The sequence below is a fragment of the Buteo buteo genome, chromosome 6 (genome assembly GCF_964188355.1).
Source record: "Buteo buteo chromosome 6, bButBut1.hap1.1, whole genome shotgun sequence".
In the NCBI taxonomy this organism is placed as follows: domain Eukaryota; kingdom Metazoa; phylum Chordata; class Aves; order Accipitriformes; family Accipitridae; genus Buteo; species Buteo buteo.
This window is the reverse complement of record NC_134176.1, coordinates 23,581,434-23,605,084: the sequence shown is the minus strand read 5'-3', so window position 1 is coordinate 23,605,084 and position 23,651 is coordinate 23,581,434. Positions and strand designations below refer to the sequence as shown.

The following is a 23,651-nucleotide window of genomic DNA, read 5'->3' as shown; positions in this document are numbered from 1 at the left end:
CCACAACAAAAATCACACTTATAAGTGTTAGAATTGTGAAACAAGAATTACCTTGATGAATAAATTTTACATTCAAATATTTTCTGTTAAATAAAGGTTTACATACTGGCAGTATATAATGTGGCACAAAGGTGCTGTATAAAACCAAAAAAATACTGAAAGTACTGCAATATGAATGTCTGTATTTAAAAAAAAATTCTCAGAGTAGAAAGGTGGTTTAGAATTAAGAAATTAGACTGAGAAATAGGAGACCCAGTTTTATCCTGAGTTTTCCTTTCTTTTACATAACCAGGAGCAAGCACATTATCTCTATGACTCAGATATTGTGTCTGTCCAGCAAGAAAACAATATTTTACAATGTTTAATAACAGTGCTTAATAACCTGCAACTGGACTCCTTTACAAAATAGGCAAAAATATGCAAATCATGCCCATGACTATGTTATGACCTTATCCTAAAGACATAATAGACCCAGACAAGAAAAATACTGTGAGTCTCTTTGCCCACAATAAAGAAGATTCAAATATAAGTACCCATTATTACAAGTGGATTTTTAATAAATTATAGAGAGACACTTGTTATTTGGAAAAATCACTTCAGAGGTTATTGTTCTAATCACTAATACTGTATGAACTATATAGTTAATCTGCTTGCCATGCTTGACTCAAAAGGCAGAACTCCTAAAAATGTTTTTAATTACAAAATCTGTAAAGCATTTAAAAGTACCACTCACAGTTCCCATTTTGTAAAACCAAAACCAAGGAGACTCAATCAAAACAGTAAAGGAAACAAAAGCTGAATTTCAGATACAGCCAGTTGTTACCTTGAAGATGCTAATCAGAGTAATATGTTCATTAAATTTATTAGAACCTAGCAATTTGTCATATTTAAACCACTAGAAGGAAAACAATGCCAACAGATTAATTAACCACTTAGTTTATTTTATCTTTATATAGAAAAAAACCACCTCGTTTTCCTTTTTTCAAGGATTCACCTGTAATGTCTATTTTGTAATTAAAATATTTTGTTGTATATAGTCAACATTAAGATTTGGTTTTACTGGTGATTAAAGCTCTTCTCAAAATAAGAATTTTTTTGGTAGTGAAATAGAACTTAAATTTCAATTCTCCAAATACGCAGTATCATTAGCACTCACTTTAGAAAAAAAATGGTTTTAAATAGCATGTCAGCTGAAAGGATACAAAAGCTGTTAATATATCAATGCAGTACACTGCAATACATATTCTAATACAGCCTGACAAATCCTAGATAAAAATATAACATTAGCTCTAATTTTAAAAGATACTGAATATATAACAATATGCAAGATTTCAAATACTTTTTTAATTTCAAGAGCTTTATTATATTAAAAATCTTAGATAGTAAGTTCCTTTTCCTTTCTGCTCAAATTTCCAACATGATTCATCTGTATTTTAGACTAAAATGACTTTGATATGGCAATAGGTGGGAGGACCATGGAGCCCCTGGTTCAGTTTCATTTCCTGTAGGACAGCGTATTATTTAATTAAACAGGCATCTTAATAGATATTAAAGAGTTTCCTGAGAATGTTATTGTTACCTAATGAAGACTGACAGATAGCGTGTTTCTGCTCTGTACTTCTCAGGAAAATATTAAATTCAAGACACAAGTTTGAAAGTGCCTGTGTTGGGGTTTTTTTGCTTGTTTTTAATAGTTGTAATTCAGTGTTACTGATTTGGTATGGAAACACTATATAACCTGAAAGCATGACAACTCATTCCATGCTAAGTCAAGGAGTTCTGATAAAGTTGTAGAGATGCTTAAGATTCTTTTTATTGTGTAGCGTTAAAGCACTGTTAAGGTATAACTGTGATTATATACACTCCCAAGCTATCATTTCAACAGCTGTAAAAAAAACCCAAAACCCAATAGTTCTTAGAACATCAGCTCTTTAGCTTGGTTTAAAGAAAAAAGTCATAATTACAACAGGAAGAAAAGATTAAATAATAGATTCTAACTAGGTAATATACATTAAGTCCCCATCCCCCATGTTACTTTTCTTAATTTTTATTTAGTTTCCAGTATGTGTAGGTAAACCAAGAGGTAAAATGAGTAAATTTTGTCTCTTACTGTTAATGTGCACTACAAACTCAGCAATTTAATGTTTAAAGGACACATAATTATTTCTAAACTATAAATCTGTACATGAGTTTCAGATAAGCATTTATAGTATGTGATTCAGAAAGAAAGAAAAAAAAACGTAATCAAAGGAAGTCTTAAAAACATCTTAGCTACAGTTTGATCCCGTCTCTTACCTTCACTTTCTCACAATGGCAGCCATATTTTTATGAGTGCACAAAAAGATAATGGCAAACGAAAACAGTTGCATAAAATACTAGATAATTTGAGCAATGCATGTCCAGACTGATATTTCCAGTTTTCCAATACAAAAAAACACAGGGTAAGATTTCCAAATAACTTGGGCTTATTTCCATTCCTCTAAGACTCTGAATGCAGGTTCATTTTGGCAAAGTTTAAAATAACTTAGAAGTCCTCCCTCCTCCTTCCCCCATCACATTAAAAAAACCAAACATTATTTAAAGGGCAAGAACACTATTAAGAAGAAATTAATTATCTGAATAGTAATTATATTTCAACTTTATGTATTTTGACGCTCACCATCAAAAACAAGTATTATGGAGAGTTTCTCTGAAACCCTTCAGATTCCTTCCTTTATGTATGCTTAAAAAGAATTTTCTTTACTTGATGTGCCCATTCACTGTTCAATAACAGATGATTTTAAAATACCTCACAATGTTTCTTGCTGCAACAGAAAAGACTGTGTTGTCATACAAGGACAATATGAGGTAATATATGAAAAAAGAAAACAAATGGGAAAGAAACAAACAAAGCTGAAAGGGCAGAACAAGGCTTAAAGTTATATTCAAAACAGTATATGTAATTCACTATTAAATTAAACATAACAGTTCATAACAAAAAGATTTTGCAATATTTTGATTTTCACTGGTTCCCAATTTTCCACTTTTCTTTTTCCAAGTTAAACCCCAGACATTGCTCAGTGTCAGTGTATTTGCACTCTATGTACTGCACTGTCTCTGTATTTTGAACTTTTCACTTTCTGCTTTAGTGTTCCTGGCTCAAACAAAAATAGGACTTACTGGCTTTTAAAAAAAAAAAAAAAAACAACAAAAATTGGAAGAGAAGATTTTGTCAAAGCAAAGTTTTATCTACATATCAAATATACTTTAATGTAACAGGGTCTTTGAATCTACATTTTCCACAGCAGTTAAATAACAAATAATCCTGACTGTACCTAACAAAAAAACAAAACAACAACAACAAAAAAAAGAAAATAAATGGATGTCTTGCTTCAGAGATCACTTACCAAAATCTTTGTAAAATATCCTTGATTTACCTTCACAAGTGATGAAACTAGTATGTTTCATCTAACTGCATGATTAACAGAGATGATAACTAAAACCAGCCAAAACTGAAAGTCTTCTAAAATTTGATTTTGTATCCTCAAATCTAAGACAATGCACAAAAAAATATTTTTTCTTCTGACTCTTGATTACAAAGAATGCAATTAGAATGAGAAGAGAATGAATGATAAATTTAATGCATAAAACAACACAGACTCGTCTAGGACACATTTGTGCTTGTGACAAAAGCATCTAACATAAGTCTATTGTAGCTCGGGACTAGAATGATTACCTTCTTAAGCTTACTTAGCAATATAATCTACATCAGAGCAATTCTAAAAATGTAATAATTTAAGTGTGACCATAGAGTGTAGATGCTGAGAAGTGGTACAGGATATGTCTTGCATCACCTGGGACTTTATGTAAAACAGTGTTTGCAGAATATTATAACTTTGAGATAAATTAAATCAGTGTAAGGTCTGTATACCAGAGCAATGCACCTGCTCTTCTTACATCACTATAACCTTACTAACATGGCTTTATAAAAAAAAAAAAAAAAAAAAAGAACAGATGTAGCCTTGCCAAATACATCAGGTCTTATTTTGCTAAACAACATTTCTTTGTTGACTACCCATGTCTTCTCTGAAGTAGCAATATATTACCTTGAAACAAAAGAACTGTGCAGTTCATGTCTCACTGCTATACCACACCATGCCTAGCGTCTGTACATTTCAATATATTCTAAGAAAGATTTTCTTGGAAGAGCTGTGTTCCAGAATCTATTTATACTAAGTTTCCTCTCTGTACTCATTCCCAGAGTATAAGTGAGCCTTAATGTAACTGAAAAATACATACTTTTATATAGAAGGTAAGTATTAAAGCATTTAATATGTTACCTAAACCCACATACTCTTAACACCTTCAATTAAAAAAATTATAACAAAATTACAAAACTGTAATATTTTACAGGGATTTAAGCAATAACAAACAAACAAAAAAAGATTGCTACAGCTTAATGTTGCTTTTTCTTTTAATCAGCTACTCTAACTGCACTCTATATATACAGGATTAGCTGTCTTCAGAAGTAAATTCAAGATTATAAATACTCTGGCATACCGACAATTATGGCCAAAGCTATTGAAATCTCACAAATAGAGAGATGGAAAGACCAAGAAAGGAACATGCATAAGTAAATAAGGTCAGGGCCTGAGCTCAACAGTCAATGCAGTTCACTTAATTAATATATATTTTTGAAATAAACAGGATATGTTCAAAGATAATAGCTCCCAAGCAGTTGAATCTATCCTTCTGAGCTAAGGCTGGCAAAATAAAATGCTAAAAACATTTGTGATCAGAAATTAAGAATTCAGACATACACCAAAGAGAGAATAAATTACTACTATTTATGCATGAGACACAGTTTGATTACAAAATTTAGAGTGAGTGGACATGGTAAAAAATTTAAGGGGTTTGGGTATGAATGGAAATTTTTTCCTTGTGGGGAAAAAAAAAAAAATTGGAGCAAGCATCTTGGCTATGTTCTCTTGACGCTTAAGAGATGCTCTCAAGCTTCTACTCTTGATGAAGAGACAGATCTGATACTTTCTTTTGACTAAATCAACCAGCAAGTAAAGCAAATCAAGTCTGTAAGACCAATGGGTGATCCCAGGATCAAATACCGACTTTCACTGATTTGTATGATAACCTTTTCAGAGTACCCAATCTGGCTAGACCATATAAAATTGGATAAATGAAAGAAATTTGGGCCAGGTCTTGGGTGCAATTCAGGAAGGTGGTATTTTTCCTACCTTCAAACATTTCTCTGTAACAATAATAAAATCCTTGTGATCTGAAGTAATTTTGAAACAGATCTGTAAGAACATGTCTGCATGCTCAGTGATTCCAGAATGCAAATGAAAATTAGTTAAGAAACTGGAATTTATACCTTTTATTTCCTCAGACCTTTGTCCACTTTGTGAAAATATTGAATACTTAGTGCAATGCTATTGAAATCAATTTGATTATGAGATCAAATCACTTGAAGAGGAGAAATCTAAGAAATTTTTAAGTTGTCACTTACTGAAATATCCTGTGGGGTGGCCTTCTAGATAAATAACTTGTTAAGCAGTGAACTGTATCCAAAGTGCAAATCAGAATTCACATCCTCTTCAGTTCTTAGGTATTTATAAATATTGCTAGACTTCTGAATTTCTCCACTTTCCGGGATGGCACACTTATCAAGAAGGGAAGACAACTGTAGCCAATCTTGATGCATCACCAGAGAACTATGAAACTTCTGCTGTTCTGTAAACAATCCTGAAACTCTATACTACATTATTGTATTTTCCTTCATTTACTATTCTCTCATTTGTGAATCCTTATGATAGCTTACTTGCAAAGACAGCCAGTTTACCACCACAGGTAGGACTGTGATAATGTTAACTTGTGCAGAAATTCATAACTAGGATCCAAAAGCCTACAATATCCTAGATATTTACAAATGCTTCGGTGAAGAAGGGAAAAGACAAAAAACTACACAATTAAGAGTTTTAGTAGACCTATTTAAGCTTATATAACTTCCTGAAACATGTTTGTCAACAAAGCAGTTTAAATATTGATCCTACCTACTTAAGGTATATACACCATAAATCTCTATTTTTACTCTTTCCCTCCAAAAACCATGAATAAACTATAATATCAGGTCCGTTGAAGGGAAATCAACAAATTAATTTGAGACTACAATTTCTGTGTCTTGTTTTTATAATTTCTGATTTATGCAAACTTAAATTAATGGAGTATTTTAAGAGTATTTTAAGTACTCAGACAGGTGGTTTGTGTTGGTGGGGACAGTCAACCACATTCATAGATATTCACAGAATCAGTCTTTCTGATAAAATGTTCCATCTAAAATCTGCGTCATTCTAATTGTAGCAGAAAATATTTTCATCCTTTTGCACCAAATTTGACTGAAAATCCATTTTATTAAGCAATACTTTCAAGTATACTTTGGTGTTAAAAATAAAAAAAGAATGAAGGGTCTTTTTATCAATTAGAGTAAATCCATTCTGCCTTCACTTGCTTTATTATTGCACCTGGGTTTTGCCCATAATTTCATTACTGAATGTCTTAGTATTCTGTAAGTACTTCTTCCATTTTTTATGTGTAAGTAACAAAAGCCAACCACCAGTCTATCTTCTTCATTTAAATCTTCTATCATTTTGATACATTGCTTTCTGCTTTTGGCTTAACACCTTTTTTATGATATTAGCCATGTTTTCTTTTTTCCTTTGGGAAAGTAGCTTTTCCAATTTTCATGTCCAAGTAACTTATACATTAAACTAGTTACATGTTTACATTCTACTAGCTGCATCACAATTAAAGCTGGGCTCTTCACTCAGTATGTAAGAGTATTTGTCCAAGAAAGGTTAATAGCCATATTTTGTCTTGCAACTTTTTTTTTTAAATAAAAAACCCTTTATAGACATTAAAATGTATCACTTCATGAATAATAGTACTCAGAACTCACATTAACAGACATGCATTCTATTATTCCTCTACCTTCTACCAACTTACAGAAAATAGCTGATTTGGTGTAATGAAGACCATAGTTTTCAAATTAAAAAGAACAATCTGTTGACAGGACTGTGAAACAAACCAATTAAATACACATGTAGGTTGTAAGTCCATTATTCCTGCACACAGTCACAGGCACTGTCATTTAATTCAGTGGCACAAGAAAATGGTATTGAATACCAAGTCAACTTGCCTATTTCTTAGTGCATTAATAAAAAGATCTCAAAACTTTGTTCAATGTTTGTGAACATTATTATGAATTTCTGATCCTAGCTTCAAAATCAAAATTGGTATAAAAAGTGGTAAAAATAAGTTAACACATAAAATTTCCTTCCTTGCCATCAGGTAAGTTAAATTAAATGATCCTAAGGCTATTCCACTTCATCTGAGTACCAACAAAGCCACCAAATTTTCTAAGGCTCCAAGTTTTACTGTCATATTCCTACTCTTCACACTAAGCTCCCTCATGAAGACAAGTGAGCCTACAGACCAACATCTATGAAACAGTACTAACTATCCCTTTCAATAACTACCCCTTTGTCACTCAGAGTAGCACATCCCTTACTCTAATTTATAGTTCTTTTATTTAATCATGTTTACATTAGTCATTTCCTACATAGTCCCATGTTGAATGCTATACAGACAACAGCCATACTATGTCTTCTGTTACATCTATCAGTTATTTGGTAACTACTAGCTATCTTATCAAATGAATGAAATACCAGGAAGTTGGTCTCAGATTACCTGTGGTAAATCTCAGTTGTATTTTATTGCCCTGTCTCTAATAATTTGTTCAGTAAATGTTCATTCTAAAGTCTTGAATACTATTAAGAGTAAAGGACCTATTGCTGGAAGGTCTGTGACACCACAGCAGCTAAAGCTAAATAAATACACTGGTACTGGGCCAAATCATAATTTCATCTGTATCCACAAAACCTGTGGACTATCAGATCTAAACAAGTTAGAATGTGATGCAGTGAATCATAAATTTGCACACATGAATACTATTCTTAATTGTGTACATAATCAAAATTGGCTTTGTAAATGGAAGTAACTGCTTCCCTCCAACACTGTTTTAGTGTGATCTGTTTTGGCAGTGTCCAAAAAAACCAAGCAGAAAAAAACCCCCCACCCCACCAAAAAAACTTCCACCAAACCCTCACCACTTTACATGACCAGGTTTCAAATTATATCTCATTAAGAAAAGGTGGAGTGTAAAGAGCGAATAAGGTGCTTCATAGTTACCTACAAAGACTGCTGACTGCCTATTTCTCTACAAAACAGTAAATTCCATTACCATTAATTGTTTAAATTGGAAATTTTAAAAAATTTTAAAAAAATAATTAATCTTTTATGAATACTTTTAAGTGAAGACAGCAAGGAGGATGTTTTGGGAAAATCCACCAATAGCAAAGTTACCTATCTTCATCTGCTGCTGTCTTCACACCTACATGGCTCTGGATTCTCAGCGTGTGCATGTATCCTGACCGCAGGCCTTTAACCTAACACTGGCCTGCACTGTCAGCATCCCGTCATCTTTTTGCAAGTCCTACATCTCATCCTGTATTTAGTGGAATTTTAAAGCATGTTTACTGTTTTGTGTTACATACAAAAATGTAACAACCAAGTAACTGTTATTTCCTTATTCTTACCTACTTTTAACCAGCATCTGCCTCTAGAAGTAGACAGAGGAGAACAAAATTTACTTAGAATTACAGAAATTGTAATATGTCAAGTAACAAATGGAACTGAGCATATTTGTAGGGAACAAAGGAATGGCCCTTATAAATAGAAGGTATGAGATTACATACTATTTTTTGTGCTCAGTGAAGAGCATTACTTTTTACCACTCTCTTCAGTTTAATAATTTCCCATGATAACTTTGCCTATAGCTTGAAATTTAATTGCAGGCTGTGAATTTTTCCACAAAGCCTAAAACAAATTAGGTACAATAGAATTAAAATCTAAATAAGGTTTGCTTTATTTCCTATGCACCTAAATTAAAAAAGGCAAATAAGGCCTCAGGGAGATCATCTAAGCAGATAATTATTCAAATATAAGAACACTAAACCACTATTAATATTATATCAGGGTCTTGGCACTATCATTTTAAACAAATGAAAGATAACAATAGAAACATTCAAGCTTGAAAGATCAAAACATGTTCTCTTTCAACGCTCTTTGTACGTGGAGGAAGAAAATCTTGACAGGATCTTACTATTCTTGCAAAGCAAATAACTTGCATTGTTTTAAAAAATATTTACAAGAATGCTTTTATTTGTTATTGCTGTTGTTGTTTTGCTATTGTTTTATTTTTCTTACAATATTTCACAAAACATTTTCAATAATAATAAAGTCAGCTACCAGAAGCTATAACTACACTTAAGAGTTTACTCTCATCTAATCTGAGTCTACATCTAAATACAAAATGACTACATAACATAAGTGTACTTATTCTGACAAAAAAACAGCTCATCATTTTCAGTACTGAGTCCTGAAGAAAGGCCAGAACAAAATTTTTAAAAACAGAAGAAAAGAAAACCTGAGAGGTGACACCTTCCTTCAGAAACTGAAGTAATAGAATACAATGAAATAGCATACCATGAGACAGTGAGGTATGCAAATAGTAGTCTAACATTTTACATAAAACAATGCAAACCAGATGACAAGTCAGCCCTATTTATAGACTGTATCAACCCATAAGGCAAGTTAACAGTTCTCAAGGTTTACCCACATGCAAACTTTCAGTAGAAGTACTTTATTCTCCTCCATAGGTCAAGTTAGCATCAGCCATGTATAGATGTCAAAATACAATCTCCTCACCAGGTAGCCTTCCATTTTATCAGGCTTATTTTTTTATATGAAAGAGGTGGAACCACAGAATCTATTTCAATATCGAAATTCTGATCCCTGGTCCCTGTGTCAATCAGCCTGTTTTCTCAGTGATCATTTTCATGCATTGACTTCATCTCTTTTTCATTTGATCACATTCCTTCTAGCTCTACCTGTATCCACATTTTCCTGATGTGTTCAGAAACTTGCTCTTCTGCTGGGACAGTACCTTAGAGGGAGAATGTGAGCAAGCGTACACACATGTGCATGCACTGGAGAAGTAATATTCTCAAAATATTCAGTGCAGATCTTGAGATAATGTTAAGCCTTAGCGCCAAGAACTAACCTCATACGACATTTCCTCCCTCCTCTCTTCTCATATACAAACTTCTGTCTCCAGTTCCTGTGGATACAGAATTCTCAAAATTAGCTATATTATGCTTTTTATTCTACCATTATGCTTTTAGGCAATGATACCTGGGGACAGAAAGTTATCACCAATTATTACTATTATGGGAATATCACAGAATCATAGAATGTTTTGAGTTGGAAGGAACTTTCAAAGGTCATCTAGTCCAAACCCCCTGCAATGAGCAGGGACATCTTCAACTAGATCAGGCTGCTCAGAGCCCTGTCCACCATGACCTTGAATGTTTCTAGGGCTGGGGCATCTAGCACCTCTCTGGGCAACCTGTTCCAGTGTTTCACCACCCTCATTGTAAAAAGCTTCTTCCTTGTATCTAGTCTGAATCTATCCACTTTTAGTTTAAAACCATTACCCTTGTCCTATCACAACAGGCTCTACTAAAAAGTCCATCCCCATCTTTCTTATAAGCCCCCTTCAAGTATTGACAGGCCACAATAAGGCCTCCCCAGAGCCTTCTCTTCTCCAGGCTAAACAATCCCAACTCTCCCAGCCTGTCCTCATAGGAGAGGTGTTCCATCCCTCTGATCATTTTTGTGGCCTTCCTCTGGACCTGCTCCAACAGGTCCATGTCCTTCTTGTGCTGAGGGCTACAGAGCTGGATGCAGTACTCCGGGGGGGGTCTCACCAGAGTGGAGTAGAGGAGAAGAATCACCTCTCTCGACCTGCCACATTTCTTTTGATGCAGCCCAGGATATGGTTGGCTTTCTGGGCTGCGAGCATGTGTTGCTGACTCATGTCCAGCTTTTCATACACCAGTACCCCGAAGTCCTTCTCTGCAGGGCTGCTCTCAATCCCTTCAACCCCCAGCCTGTATTGATACTGGGAGTTGCCCTGACCCATGTGCAGGACCTTGCGCTTGGCCTCTTTGAACCTCATGAGGTTCACATAGGCCCACTTCTTGAGCTTGTCCAGGTCCCTCTGGATGGCACCCCAACCCTCAGGTGTGTCAGCAGCACCACTCAGCTTGGTGGGGTCTGCAAATTTGCGAGGGTACACTCGATCCCACTGTCTATGTCATTGATGAAGATATTATACAGTACTGGTCCCAGTACGGACCCTGAGGGACACCACTCATCACTGATCTCCATCCGGACATTGAGCCATTGACCACTACATGTGACCATCCAGCCAATTCTTCGTCCACCAAATGGTCCATCCATCAAATCCATATCTCTCCAATTTTGAGAATAGGATGTTGTGGGGGACCACATCAAAGGCATGCATTGGTAACTGTTAATTATGGTTTTGCTCAGATCCATCATGTATGGGTCAGTATACAGTGCACAATTTCTAAGTGTTTTTCTAAGCACTTAATAAAAATCCCCTCTTGGAAATTAAAGGAAGAAACATCACAAAGGTAAAGATGCAGAGTTGCCTTCCAAAAGCAGTAATGACAGTAAATAAGAGACACCTTTGAAGATAAAACTTCACAAATAAATTACGAACTGACTATAAGAGCTAGTGACTCAACTCAAATCAACAACATGTATAGATTCTTCCTGACCAAGACCAAGCCTACACTTCAAAATTTTATGTTTCACCTGAGTTTGGATTTAACAAGGATTCACTCTCACATTTTCTATAAGAACCAAAGTGTTGATTCCTGACAGCAGAAAAAAAATCTGATTTTAAGGATAAAAATAAAGATGCACTGTAAAATGTTTATGTTCCAAGTTTGCTATAATGCTCTGGGTTTACTATAAAAATACTCTTCATTGCAATAACATGTTTAGTTAAGCTACAAGCAACACCATATATGAGCTTGAACACAGATGAAAAGCAGAACATCGAAAGACTGAGATCTTCCTGTCTTCCTGAGACTCTAAAATAATAAGCTCATGATGAAAGCATGTTTCTCTACTCCTAAAAGCATTCTGCACAAAGTCAATCTTCAAGAAACTATAAAATACTGAACTATGAGTACCTGAACTGAGACTAAAAAATGGCTCTTGGCTGGGGACAGTGAGGTCCATCCCTACCAGAACACTTATACCACTCCGTAAAATCTGATTAGTATTTCCCCTTCATGACAAGCATGGGTGGTATGGATGCTAGCACCAAGCACCAATTATTCCAGAGTAAGAATTACATGCTGAGAGAGAGAAAACTATGCTTATGTTGTATTCCATATATAATGTCATTCATTTTAATTAGAACCAAAGCTTATCTTACTTCATTTTGCAATACAGAAGAAAGAAAATTTGCCAAAGTTCTTCATACATACAATTTAAGCAAAAGGGTGTAACTACACAGGACTTGAGACTGCTTTGTGCTCTTTCTTTTTGACAGATTGTCCTGGTTTCAGCTGGGATAGAGTTAACTCTTTTCCTAGTAGCTGGTGCAGTGCTATGTTTTGAGTTCAGTATGCGAAGAATGTTGATAACACTGATGTTTTCAGTTGTTCCTAAGTAGTGTTTAGTCTAAAGACAAGGATTTTTCAGCTTCTGATGCCCAGCCAGTGAGAAAGCTGGAGGGGCACAAGAAGTTGGGAGGGGACACAGCCAGGGCACCTGACCCAAACTGGCCAACAGTGTATTCCATACCATGGGACGTCCCATCTAGTTTAGGAAATGGGAAGGGGGGCAGGGAATTGCAGCTCGGGGACTAGCTGGGTGTCGGTCGGCAGGTGGTGAGCAATTGCCCTGCGCATCATTTGTACATTCCAATCCTTTTATTACTACTGTTGTCATTTTATTAGTGTTATCATTATTAGTTTCTTCTTTTCTGTTCTATTAAACCGTTCTTATCTCAACCCACGAGTTTTACTTCTTTTTCATTATTTTCTCCCCCATCCCACTGGATGGGGGGGGGAGTGAGTGAGTGGCTGCGTGGTGCTTAGTTGCTGGCTGGGGTTAAACCACGACACAGATAAAAGCAGCATTATCAATGCTGCCTCAGACTCCTGTATAATTCCTCTTTGCCTGGGTCATGGAATGTCTCAGATGGTACAGCTGAAAAATAACTTCTATATCCACTGCCCATGTTGCAAACTCATGTGTTATTCAGCCACTGTACTGGGTTGAAACATAGTTGATTACATTTGCCTTTTTTGTCAGCAAGGATAAACAAAAAACCTGTTTTCTTGGTTACCATTAGCACTTTAGCAAATTAGAGTCTGTAATAACTGGTTGATAAAATACATCTGAATGTGCCATGGGAATTAGAATCAGTAGAATTTTAAAATTCTTTCTCCCTTTTATTAACAAAAATGGAACCAGCAACATACCTCTTTTTTCTCTGTGAACTTCTTCTAAAAGTTTTTCTTGCTTTTTTATCTGTTTAAAGAGAGACTGATGTTCAGCCTCCTTTATCTGTGTAAAGTGCTTGAGCTGTTCTCGGCTCTGCAGTAAGTAGCATCGCAGCTTTTTTTCCTTACTTTCTCGCTCCTTTACCTCCTCACACAGCCACTGAAGCTTAGTCTACATTGAAAAAAATGGGACAATAAAAGTAAAAAATGCTAATGAAAATAAGACGACATAAATGTTAACTGATCAAATTATCTTTGGAGTCACACATTACTCATTTGTACCTAGTACTGAATAATAATAATAAAAGGGGACATTCAGATATATTAAGAGGACATATGTTGACCTTCAAAGAGTCTCAAAAGACAGTTGTATTCTGGCTGATAATTGTATGTGTAGAAGCAATACACAGATTTTTTTTTTTCTTTTTTTTTTTTTAATCAGGAGCATGAGTTTGCTAGGGTAGGCATGGAAATTTGCACTGAATTAGTGTATACATAGACACCAAGAGATACTCCTTCCTTTCAGAATACCTTTCTCTGTTCTGTGTTGATGGAATTTAAAGCATTTATCCATTCTAAAAAAAATGACATCAATCCTTTCTGGTCAGCAAAAGTTAATATTTAAGGTTCATGCAGAGGAAAAAGAAAAGACAGCTCATATATAAGATAGGTCATGGTCAATATAGTAAATACAGAAGTGGTAAAAGAGAATACTTTCACACTGCCAATTTAAAACAAAAGAAAAAAAAGGGGATGGGGGGATTCTAAGTAGTCGTTCATTCTAGACTTCCCTCTAGCAGCTAAAGAAACTTAGGTGAGAAATATATGCAAATGATTATTAGGTGCTCTTTGAAAGGTCTTTTTAATAATATGTCAATGTCATTTTCTTAAATGGAGAAAATACTTCCTGCATAACATTTCTCCTTTGATTCCAATCTTATCTCTGCTATCTATAGTGGCAGTCTTTCTTGGTCTACAAGTCTTACATAGACCATACATCACCAATAAACTTAAATTATCTTAGATGCATATAGGTGCAATTTTTCCTTAAGTCAATTCTCCTGTGGCTTTGACCTTTTTACATGAAGGGGGAAAAAAAAAAAAAGGCATGTCTTCTACAGTTTCTCGTGATCTACTTTGATCATGAGAAACTTACTCATTTTAAAAGATATTGGATAAGAAACGTGTTTATGTGTAATAAACACATTGCAGCAGGAGGAAAGCTGTAAAATGAAAGGCAAGGGTTATAAGTTACCAGTCATCACTTTGAAGAAGGTTTCAAGCATGTATGCACCCACATTATAGGATTCAAAAGCTTCAAACAAAGTGGGAAGGAAAATGGTTCATTTTCCAAGAATCCAACCTAATATCCATTAGATTTAACAAATAACAGCTTTACTTAAAATAATTTCTTGCCTTGTTATAACCCTGTAAAAGAAACTTGACCTGCTGACTAAGTTCTCATGTTTTTCTTGTCTGAAAATAATTGAACCAGATCTAAAGGCTATCAGTGTAGTTACTTCAATGCATTGTTTGTAAAAACAGCACTGCTATTTATTTTGCTATAGACAGCTATTCTTGTTGATAGTAAAATTTGGAAAATTATTCCATCAGTTGAAATAACAGTCTGGGAATACCAGAATTATTGCCAAAGGAATGCTTTTGTATTTTTCCTTTTCCTCTTTAAGTGCCTTTTCAAACATACTTTCAACTGAGTGATTATAAAAGTTGGATATTAGCTTATTCAGCAAAATTTCAGGAGATTTGACTATTACCTTTGTTTCTGCTAACCAGCGATGAGGATCATTCAGCACTGTTGGTGTAAGTGATATTGCCTATGGAATAGTAGGAGAGAAACAAATAGGTATAAAAATAGGAATTAGACACAGAAAGGAGAAAGAGTCTCTCCTGCATACTGGAAATTCATCAAATAAATATTCTTTGCTAAAAATCCAGCTTGGAAATCATATCTGTAAATGGTTTAATAGAACTATTTAACCATATATTAGTCACATTTAAAAGCAAATTATGCAAACTCACTGATACAAATTTTAACTATGTGACTTCAGTAAGTTGCAACAATAGTAAGTTGTATTCTGAATCTGTGTGGTTTTCTCCTAAGAATCACTACAAAGATGCATTTCAAACATCCCCAGAACATACCTCTGCATCAAGGTGCATATTCTCAGTTTGAATCTGTATGTCCTTTTTTGAAAATATCATAATATTTCCAAATAATACAATCAGACTCTACTTTAAAATGACTATTTCTTAAAATCAAAGTCATTCAACTGTTTTTTCCTCTGTTCTGCAGAACAACAGTGGCTGCACATAAACCAGAAGCAGCGGAACTACTTGTTGTTAGTCATTGAACTGTTATCAGTGTATCTACAGAAATGCTATGTGCAACATGATAAATGTCTTATTAAAAAGCAAAAAAGGAAAAAGCCCCAAAATCTTTAAATTATACTCCATGATGATGGTCTTAGTGTTTTCATGAAAAAAGACAAATCACTTGCTTTGAATATTTGATAGGCAGAAAAAGAAAATTGTAATTGCTTTGAATATTTGATAGGCAGAAAAAGAAAATTGTAATTTTCACTACGTGGGTAAAAAGAAGATAAACTTGTGCTAGAATGCTTCATTAATACTTCATACAATGAGAAAATGTGGTATGTCTTTTTTTCTGCATTCAAACTGAACTATGTTAAACTAGTTTTAAAGGTACTTCTATACATGTTTTCTATATACCTAATTAAATGTTAGTGATAATGGATTTTTTTTCCGACTTTATGAGTTGATACACAAAGGGAAGAAAAAAAATCTCGCAAAACAGCTCTGTCAGCTGAAACCTATTTAAAATCAAGTAAACCATTAACCTTACATCCAGCTCATCCTTTATATCACGTGGTCCTATCTCATGATTAACTACATTGTGCCTTTCTCCAATTTAAAGTTTTTGTGGGGGTTTTGTTAGTTAGTGTTTTTTTAATTTACCACATTTTGCAATTTAGCAAGTCTTTATGTACTTTTAGTCCTGGGCCAATAATTTTTGTCACTAGCATATTTCTTTAAGAGGTATTTATATGGGCCTTATTAACTACACTGAGACCAAAGGTGCCTAAACAGCACCATCTAATTATGTATACACGTTTTACATGAAAATTATCACCACATAATGACACAGGTGAAAGGAAATGCTTTAGTAGGCACATTGACCATGAATTCACAAAGCAATGCATAGCTGAAAGTTGTGACTTCCATGGCAGCAAACCTCATTCTGTGCAACCACATTCAAAGAAGGCAGTATTCAGTTCATAGTTTAAACATGACTGGTATAATTATTGCAAGCATAAGATTTCTTATAACAAAAGACTGATTGGAAAAATAAATCTGAACAATACATGTGGAATTCTTTGCTTAGAACACCAGTATGTGGTATTATAAAAAAAATGCAGCACATTTTTCATCAGGGAAGATTAAGCCTGGTGTTAAGCTCTCTGAATACAAGTATTTATCCATTAAATTCTTCATTGCTCACCTCAGTTGCAGTGGCAACTTCTTCAAGTAAAGAACTTGTCTGAAACCTTTTAGAAACCTTGGCAATACCTTAAGTACTGGGCAGAGGAACAATATAAGAAAGGAAACTTCTTACCTTTTTAAAAAAAAAATACTTTGGACCAGGCACCACAAAACTGCGTAGCATTTGTTTTCACATTAGCTGTCTAGTCAAAAATTCAGAATCAACTCTGTTTTAAGTTTGCCAGTGATAAACAGTTAAACGGGATAAATAAGGAGAGATGTGAAAACAGAGATTAGCAAAACTTTATCCAGAAGACAAAAACTCTGCAGGAGGTGGGAAACAAGTCCAAGAAAGCATGGTTCGATGATCAAGAATCTGGCAACTATAGCAGATCACAAGGACTTAATAAAAAAAGACTTATCTGTAAGGGTACAGAGGAGAAAGCTTGTTTGTCAACAACATTTTCTTAGAATTCTCATATTCTTGTGTGCTGCAACATCCCAGCTCCATAGGTAAGTGGAGAAAAAGGCACAGCCATACTACAAACCTAAAACAAAGTGACTTCTCTACACACCTTCAAACAAAACAGGTGAGGAGATAAACTTAAAATAGAAAATAAACCAAAGAAAAAAATATTAAAAATTTAATGGATTTTCAGTGTCTATGTTGAAAAATTCCTATTCCAAAAGCAGCCCAGCCCAGTCAAGTGACCACCAACTGTAGAGTAGAAAGCATGCTCTGTTTAAACAGCAAGACAAAAAAGGCGCAATCTGAGTGTACTCTAGGGTTACAGTTAAGGCTAAAAAGCCACCAGGTCAAGTACTTGTGATGTAAGTACCTATAATGCCAGTGAGTAAGGCGGCAAGCTGAGTTGGACTGTCCGTTTTCTTTATTCTCAGCTATGTACAATGTCGATTTAAGAGGATTAGTCGTGTAGAATCATCTGGAGGGAGGAAGAGAGGGTTCTGTCCCTGGGGAGTGAATGAGAATGCTCAGGAAAAAAGCTAATGGGAGACAAGGGTTGCAGGAAAAGAAGTAAAAGAGTGAACAAAAAAAGAGTTACAGCAAGCTACAAGTTTCCTGGAACTTGGGAGTCAGTTTTCTGGATACAAGGACTTGCTCCACGAAACAGGAGGTTATAAACTCTCTTCACTTCCAGCATTTACTTCACTACTTAAAAAACAAAATACCTAAATGAATTTTTAATAAAACCTTTCTTTTATTTTTCCCAATTTTAAAAGACTTTTAGGTCTTTCCTGGGGACTTCTCACATCTAAGGAGGTGGCCTAGGAAAACCTACCTCAAAATTCTGCCTCATGTAAGGGTCTTTCACACAAGCAAACAAAACGAGAACTATTTCTCACAAAAAAAGAAAAAAGGTAAAAGCAAGCAGTAACAATTAATGCATGGGCAGATCTTCATAGTATCTGACTGTAATACCTATTAATGTACATCTGTACCAGCTAAATATCCATTGTCCATAAATTATCTATACCAGTTAAGCGATAGGCGACAACAATGCATACAAATTCTGCTACAAACATTCATCAAGAAAATAACAAAATCTGCAGCATACTTAAAACTTAGAATTACTTTGAATTTCTCCATGGAGTCTCGAGAAAAAATTTCACAAGCAGCATCAATTTCACTTCCTATCATGTTAAGAATTGATTCCTGTTCCATTTCTAAATGATGCAGTTGATCCTTAAACTGCAGTCTGGCCTCATTCATCCTTCTCAAATGATCTTCTTCATTGCTGATCTGTTTATCCTGGAGTGAAAGAGGAAAAACAAAAAAAAGAGAAATTATTGCATTAATAATACAACATACATCATTAGTAATGTATCTTTCAATCTTATAATCACACTACACTCACTCATGCACTGAGTTCAGTTCCTTGCCATGGAAAATAATAACATCTAATAGTACTCATAAGTTCCTCTCTTGATTCTCCTTATTCTCCTGTATATCAGTTCAGAAGAAACTCCTACCAAATCCAAATGCAACAATCACAGAGCCTATTTTCAGAATTGAAACCAGACATTCTATTATAAATCTCTTTTTCACAAGCAGAAAGAGAGCCCACACAACAAATACTCCCCATATTTTCTTTTGTCCTGAACCACTTACAGGCATCTAAACTCTGTCATCACAAAAAGAGATCCCTGAAGGAAAACTGTATTGGCATTCAGTGTGTTCTCAAAGGAAAAGTGTGTTCTCAAGGGAAAAGTATATCTCATAGGACAGTGACTGGCGCTGAGGAAAGCATTTTATGTTATCATCCAGTGTCAGAAAGATCATTAAATATGTTACATATCTTTTTAAAATTCAGTTTCTCTTCCTTTGTATTTATGATGGAGTCACCATGTAAAACTGAACCAGGCAGCAGTTTTGTTATACAATATATTGAATTACACATTGTAACTAATATAACAAAACTCTTGTGAGAAGTGAAATGGGTTCACACCTGTCTGCTGCTAAGATCAGGATGATGTAATGCAGCAAAGGGTAAACACTTTAACAGGCATGTTTCAGTATGTGTGTCATGGTTTAACCCCAGCCAGCAACTAAGCACCATGCAGCTGCTCACTCACTTCCCCCCCACCCAGTGGGATGGGGGAGAAAATCAGGAAAAGAAGTAAAACTCATGGGTTGAGACAAGAACAGTTTAATAAAACAGAAAAGAAGAAACTAATAATGATAATGATAACACTAATAAAATGACAACAGCAATAATGAAAGGATTGAAATATACAAATGATGCACAGTGTGATTGCTCACCACCCGCCGATCAACACCCAGTTAGTCCCTGAGCGGCGATTCTGCATCCCCCTCCCTCCCCCCCGAGTTTATATGTTAGACGTGACGTCCCATGGTATGGAATACCCCTTTGGCCAGTTTGGGTCAGGTGCCCTGGCTGTGTCCCCTCCCAACTTCTTGTGCCCCTCCAGCTTTCTCACTGGTTGGGCATCAGAAGCTGAAAAATCCTTGTCTTTAGACTAAACACTACTTAGGAACAACTGAAAACATCAGTGTGTTATCAACATTCTTCGCATACTGAACTCAAAACATAGCATTGCACCAGCTACTAGGAAGACAATCAACTCTATCCCAGCCGAAACCAGGACAATGTGCAAGTGCATTGAGAATGGTGAGAAAAGCAAGAATAACAATTTTGAAAATTTATCAGTTATGGACCTCTGCAATGACAAAGTGCAACTGTTTAAATCGTATTTATTGGAAATCTTCATACACTGCTCTCATGAGCCACCACTGTGGAGCTAGCCAATTTCTAACATACAAGTTCTGTGAATGGGATACATATGGAATCATAGAATCATTTAGGTTGGAAAAGACCCTTACAATCATCGAGTCCAACCGTAAACCTAGCACTGCCAAGTCCACCACTAAACCATGTCCCTCAGCACCACATCTACATGTCTTTTAAATACCTCCAGCGATGATGACTCAACCACTTCCTTGCGCAGCCTGTTCCAATGCTTGACAATCCTTTTGGTGAAGAAATTTTTCCTAATATCCGATCCAAACCTCCCCCGCTGCAACTTGAGATCATTTCCTCTTGTCCTTTCCCTTGCTACTTGGGAGAAAAAACCAACACCCACCTCACTACAATCTCCTTTCAGGAGGTTGTATACATATATATGTATAGGTGTTACCTCTATTAGCAAAATAGGTGTTTTTTAATATAGGTGACCTTCAAATGTGAAAAAGCCATACCTGATGAGCAGCCTGATTTTTTCATTTAATTCATATAAAAATACTCGCATTAGACGTAGCTATTTCAAATGGAAGGAATCACAAGAATTTTTAATATGCACAGGTTCCAGTATTTCTGCACTACACATATGGCAGTTGAAATAACAGTTCTGATCTAGATCAGTATTCTGAAGGTAATAAGATTGCATTATATGTGCTTCCGGTGTCAGTATTCTATGTCATCTCATTACTCACTGAATGCAGTCCATCACATGCCAAAGCTCACTACCAAAGACCGTGACTAAAAGAGACTATATAACTCAGTATTTTTTATTTTTCATCTGCTTGATTTTCTGAGTGTGCCAATATTCCTCAACATTCATCTTGCAGAGCCTACAGGAGAAATGAAGTCACTAATGACTCAGAAGTGCACAGAAGGAAAAGAAAAGAAACGGAAAACTTTACCATTATTCTCTGCCCCTTCACCTTTCATGAAAAAAAATTAAAATCCAAGCTATCTATAATACCTATGTTTCTTTGAATTAGTATTTGTACTAAGGATAGAATGACATTAAAAGTATAAAAAGTGTGGAAAAGGAAAAGAGATAATTATTTTGTAACACAACAGGCTTCTGCAATACCACAATATGACAGCTAGTATGAGATTTCTCAAGAGTTAATATTATTGTTTCCCCCATCCTAACACAGCTTCTGACAATTCACAACAAAACCACAATAGTAAATATTCTCTTAAGTTCACTGATTAATGCAATCAAGTGGAACTCTCCATCTGCATTTACCTTCAAATGTTGAGACCACAGGATTGTGTGCTTAAAAGCTTCTTCATTCGTTTTCAGCTTAGAGATAAAAGGTCATCTCAGTCTAAAAACTTTATCTCCCCAATATTAGGGAAGGCTGGAGCTAGTTTACAACTGACTGCAGAAGACTATGTACACTGCTACAAACACATTTCATTAATAATAGATCTTATAGCGCTAAAATCCCAAGCTAGAAAAAACACATTTTGAATTTTCATTTGAGGTACTACTTATTAGTCTGACAAATTGAGCTTTTAAAGCACTTCCTGTTAGTTTAACAACGTAAGAGAAATCTAGGTTTAAGATTTTCTCATTCCATACGTTCAAAAATAACCCAACCCTACCCCAACATTTTTCTCTCAGGGCTATTGGCCGCAGCATACTGACAGACAGTCAGTATATGCTGAAAATATAAGCAGTATGACAAAAGTAGCTAACAGCATTTCTAAACAACCACTTTACCTAGATTGAAAATAATCTCATTAGATTTTAAGTTCGATATCTAAGTGATGTTGTGCACTTCATTTCTAACAAAAAAATAGGGGTTGAAAATTAAATTGAAAAACCTGAAAAGCCATGAAGGATCTACAATAACCACGATCCTCTTCTCGTATTTAAATAGTTTGAAACTATTGAGCTAATGAAGAATTATCTGATAAGTATTCATCAGTCCATGTGAAATGAATGAACAAAACTCTTGTACCATGTTAATATAACTGCCTATATCAAAAAATTTCTTTTCGCAAGGATGAGAAATTACTAAATTGACATAGGAGAGCAGGAACCTTCCAGCTAGAAGCTAAAATATCAGTTTTTAAAAAACAAGGATATAATGAAAAATTTATAAGCTGTTTCCTGCAAGATGCACAATTTTTTTTTGTTTTCTTGAATTTTAATCTAGGAAATCAAATTTGCCAAAGATTAGAAACAATCATTTTCAATGTTGTCTTAATATGAATTAATCAAATACTGACAGGTATGTGCTTTACACTGGAGAAGGTAAACTTCATCAATATACAGAAATACTTAACTGAAATCACAATGTTGCCGGAAGAGAAATTTAAGATATAAAACCAGCACAATGTAAAATACATTCATGTTAAGAAAAACATTAAAAAGCAATACTGTGGAACCAGTCATGGAAAAAAAGTAGAACTCAAGACAGCAGAAAGAGGAGTTACAAAATAAAATTCTTCAGCAACTCTGTATTTATCACTAGATTTTTGAAAAGAAAGGCTGACAACTCCAGGTTGTGAGACTGCAAATTAATATCTGATAGTAAATATTAATAACCGGAACACTAGGCAACAAGAATGGCTGGCAGACAGCGTCCATCTTCAGAAATACAATGCCAGTACAAGAAAGGATGTGAACTTCCTTAAAAACTTGCCATGTTCTAAATATTCAAGCAGAAAATAATTTTCATCAAGTTATTTAGAATTTCTTTTACCATGCTTACATTGCTTATCTACTTCTAATTAGCTCTAAATTATTCATAACTGCACCACAACTTCAAGAAAATGTGAAAAAACTTAGAAGTGTTTGGTTAAACAATTGTTAGTTACCTATATTAGAAATAGGGCAGGCAACAGAACTTCTATTTCTACTCCTAAATAGTATTAGCAAATCTTTGGGTGGGGATACAATTCATGACTCAGCCAAAGCACTTTTGCCTTCTTTGATTTATATAGAAACTGTGTACTACAGTATGACTGTGTATATTCTTCAATATGTATGTGTATTTTTTGTATTTTAAGTTTACTATCTATTTCTGTAATTCACCACTTATTTTAGGTATTTATCAGCAGAGAGACTGATGAATCATGGTTAAAACCATGTAAGCTTACCTTTTTCTCCAGTTCTTGTTTTACAAATTCACATTTCCGCCTGAGTTTTATATTTTCTTCTTCATTTTGGGTTAATTCTTCTGTCAATTTATCACACTCAATTTTTATCTTCTCCAGTTGTCGACATTGAGTCTTGACTATGCTTTTCTCTTCTAAAAGTTCCACCTGATGGTAATGGGAAGATAGATTACAAAGTCACTATATGGGTTATTTTAAAACATTCCCAGACTGTAGAGTTTTAAAT

At 34.9% G+C, this 23,651-nt stretch overlaps 1 protein-coding gene across 8 annotated transcripts in view; it reads right to left on the bottom strand.

Moving 5' to 3' along the window:
• The window catches only part of CEP128 (centrosomal protein 128), a 144,170-nt gene that overhangs the window by 57,712 nt on the left and 62,807 nt on the right, over nt 1-23,651 (bottom strand). For 7 of the 8 annotated variants that reach the window (XM_075030041.1, XM_075030042.1, XM_075030045.1 and 4 more), the window contains 4 exons: nt 23,408-23,572; nt 18,619-18,795; nt 15,278-15,337; nt 13,482-13,674 (listed from right to left, as the gene is read on the bottom strand). In XM_075030041.1, coding sequence (XP_074886142.1) covers nt 13,482-13,674; nt 15,278-15,337; nt 18,619-18,795; nt 23,408-23,572 — 595 coding nt within the window. Of the gene's footprint in view, nt 1-10,174; nt 10,232-13,481; nt 13,675-15,277; nt 15,338-18,618; nt 18,796-23,407; nt 23,573-23,651 lie in introns of all 8 variants that reach the window. The other variant, XR_012650704.1, reaches the window with a different exon arrangement.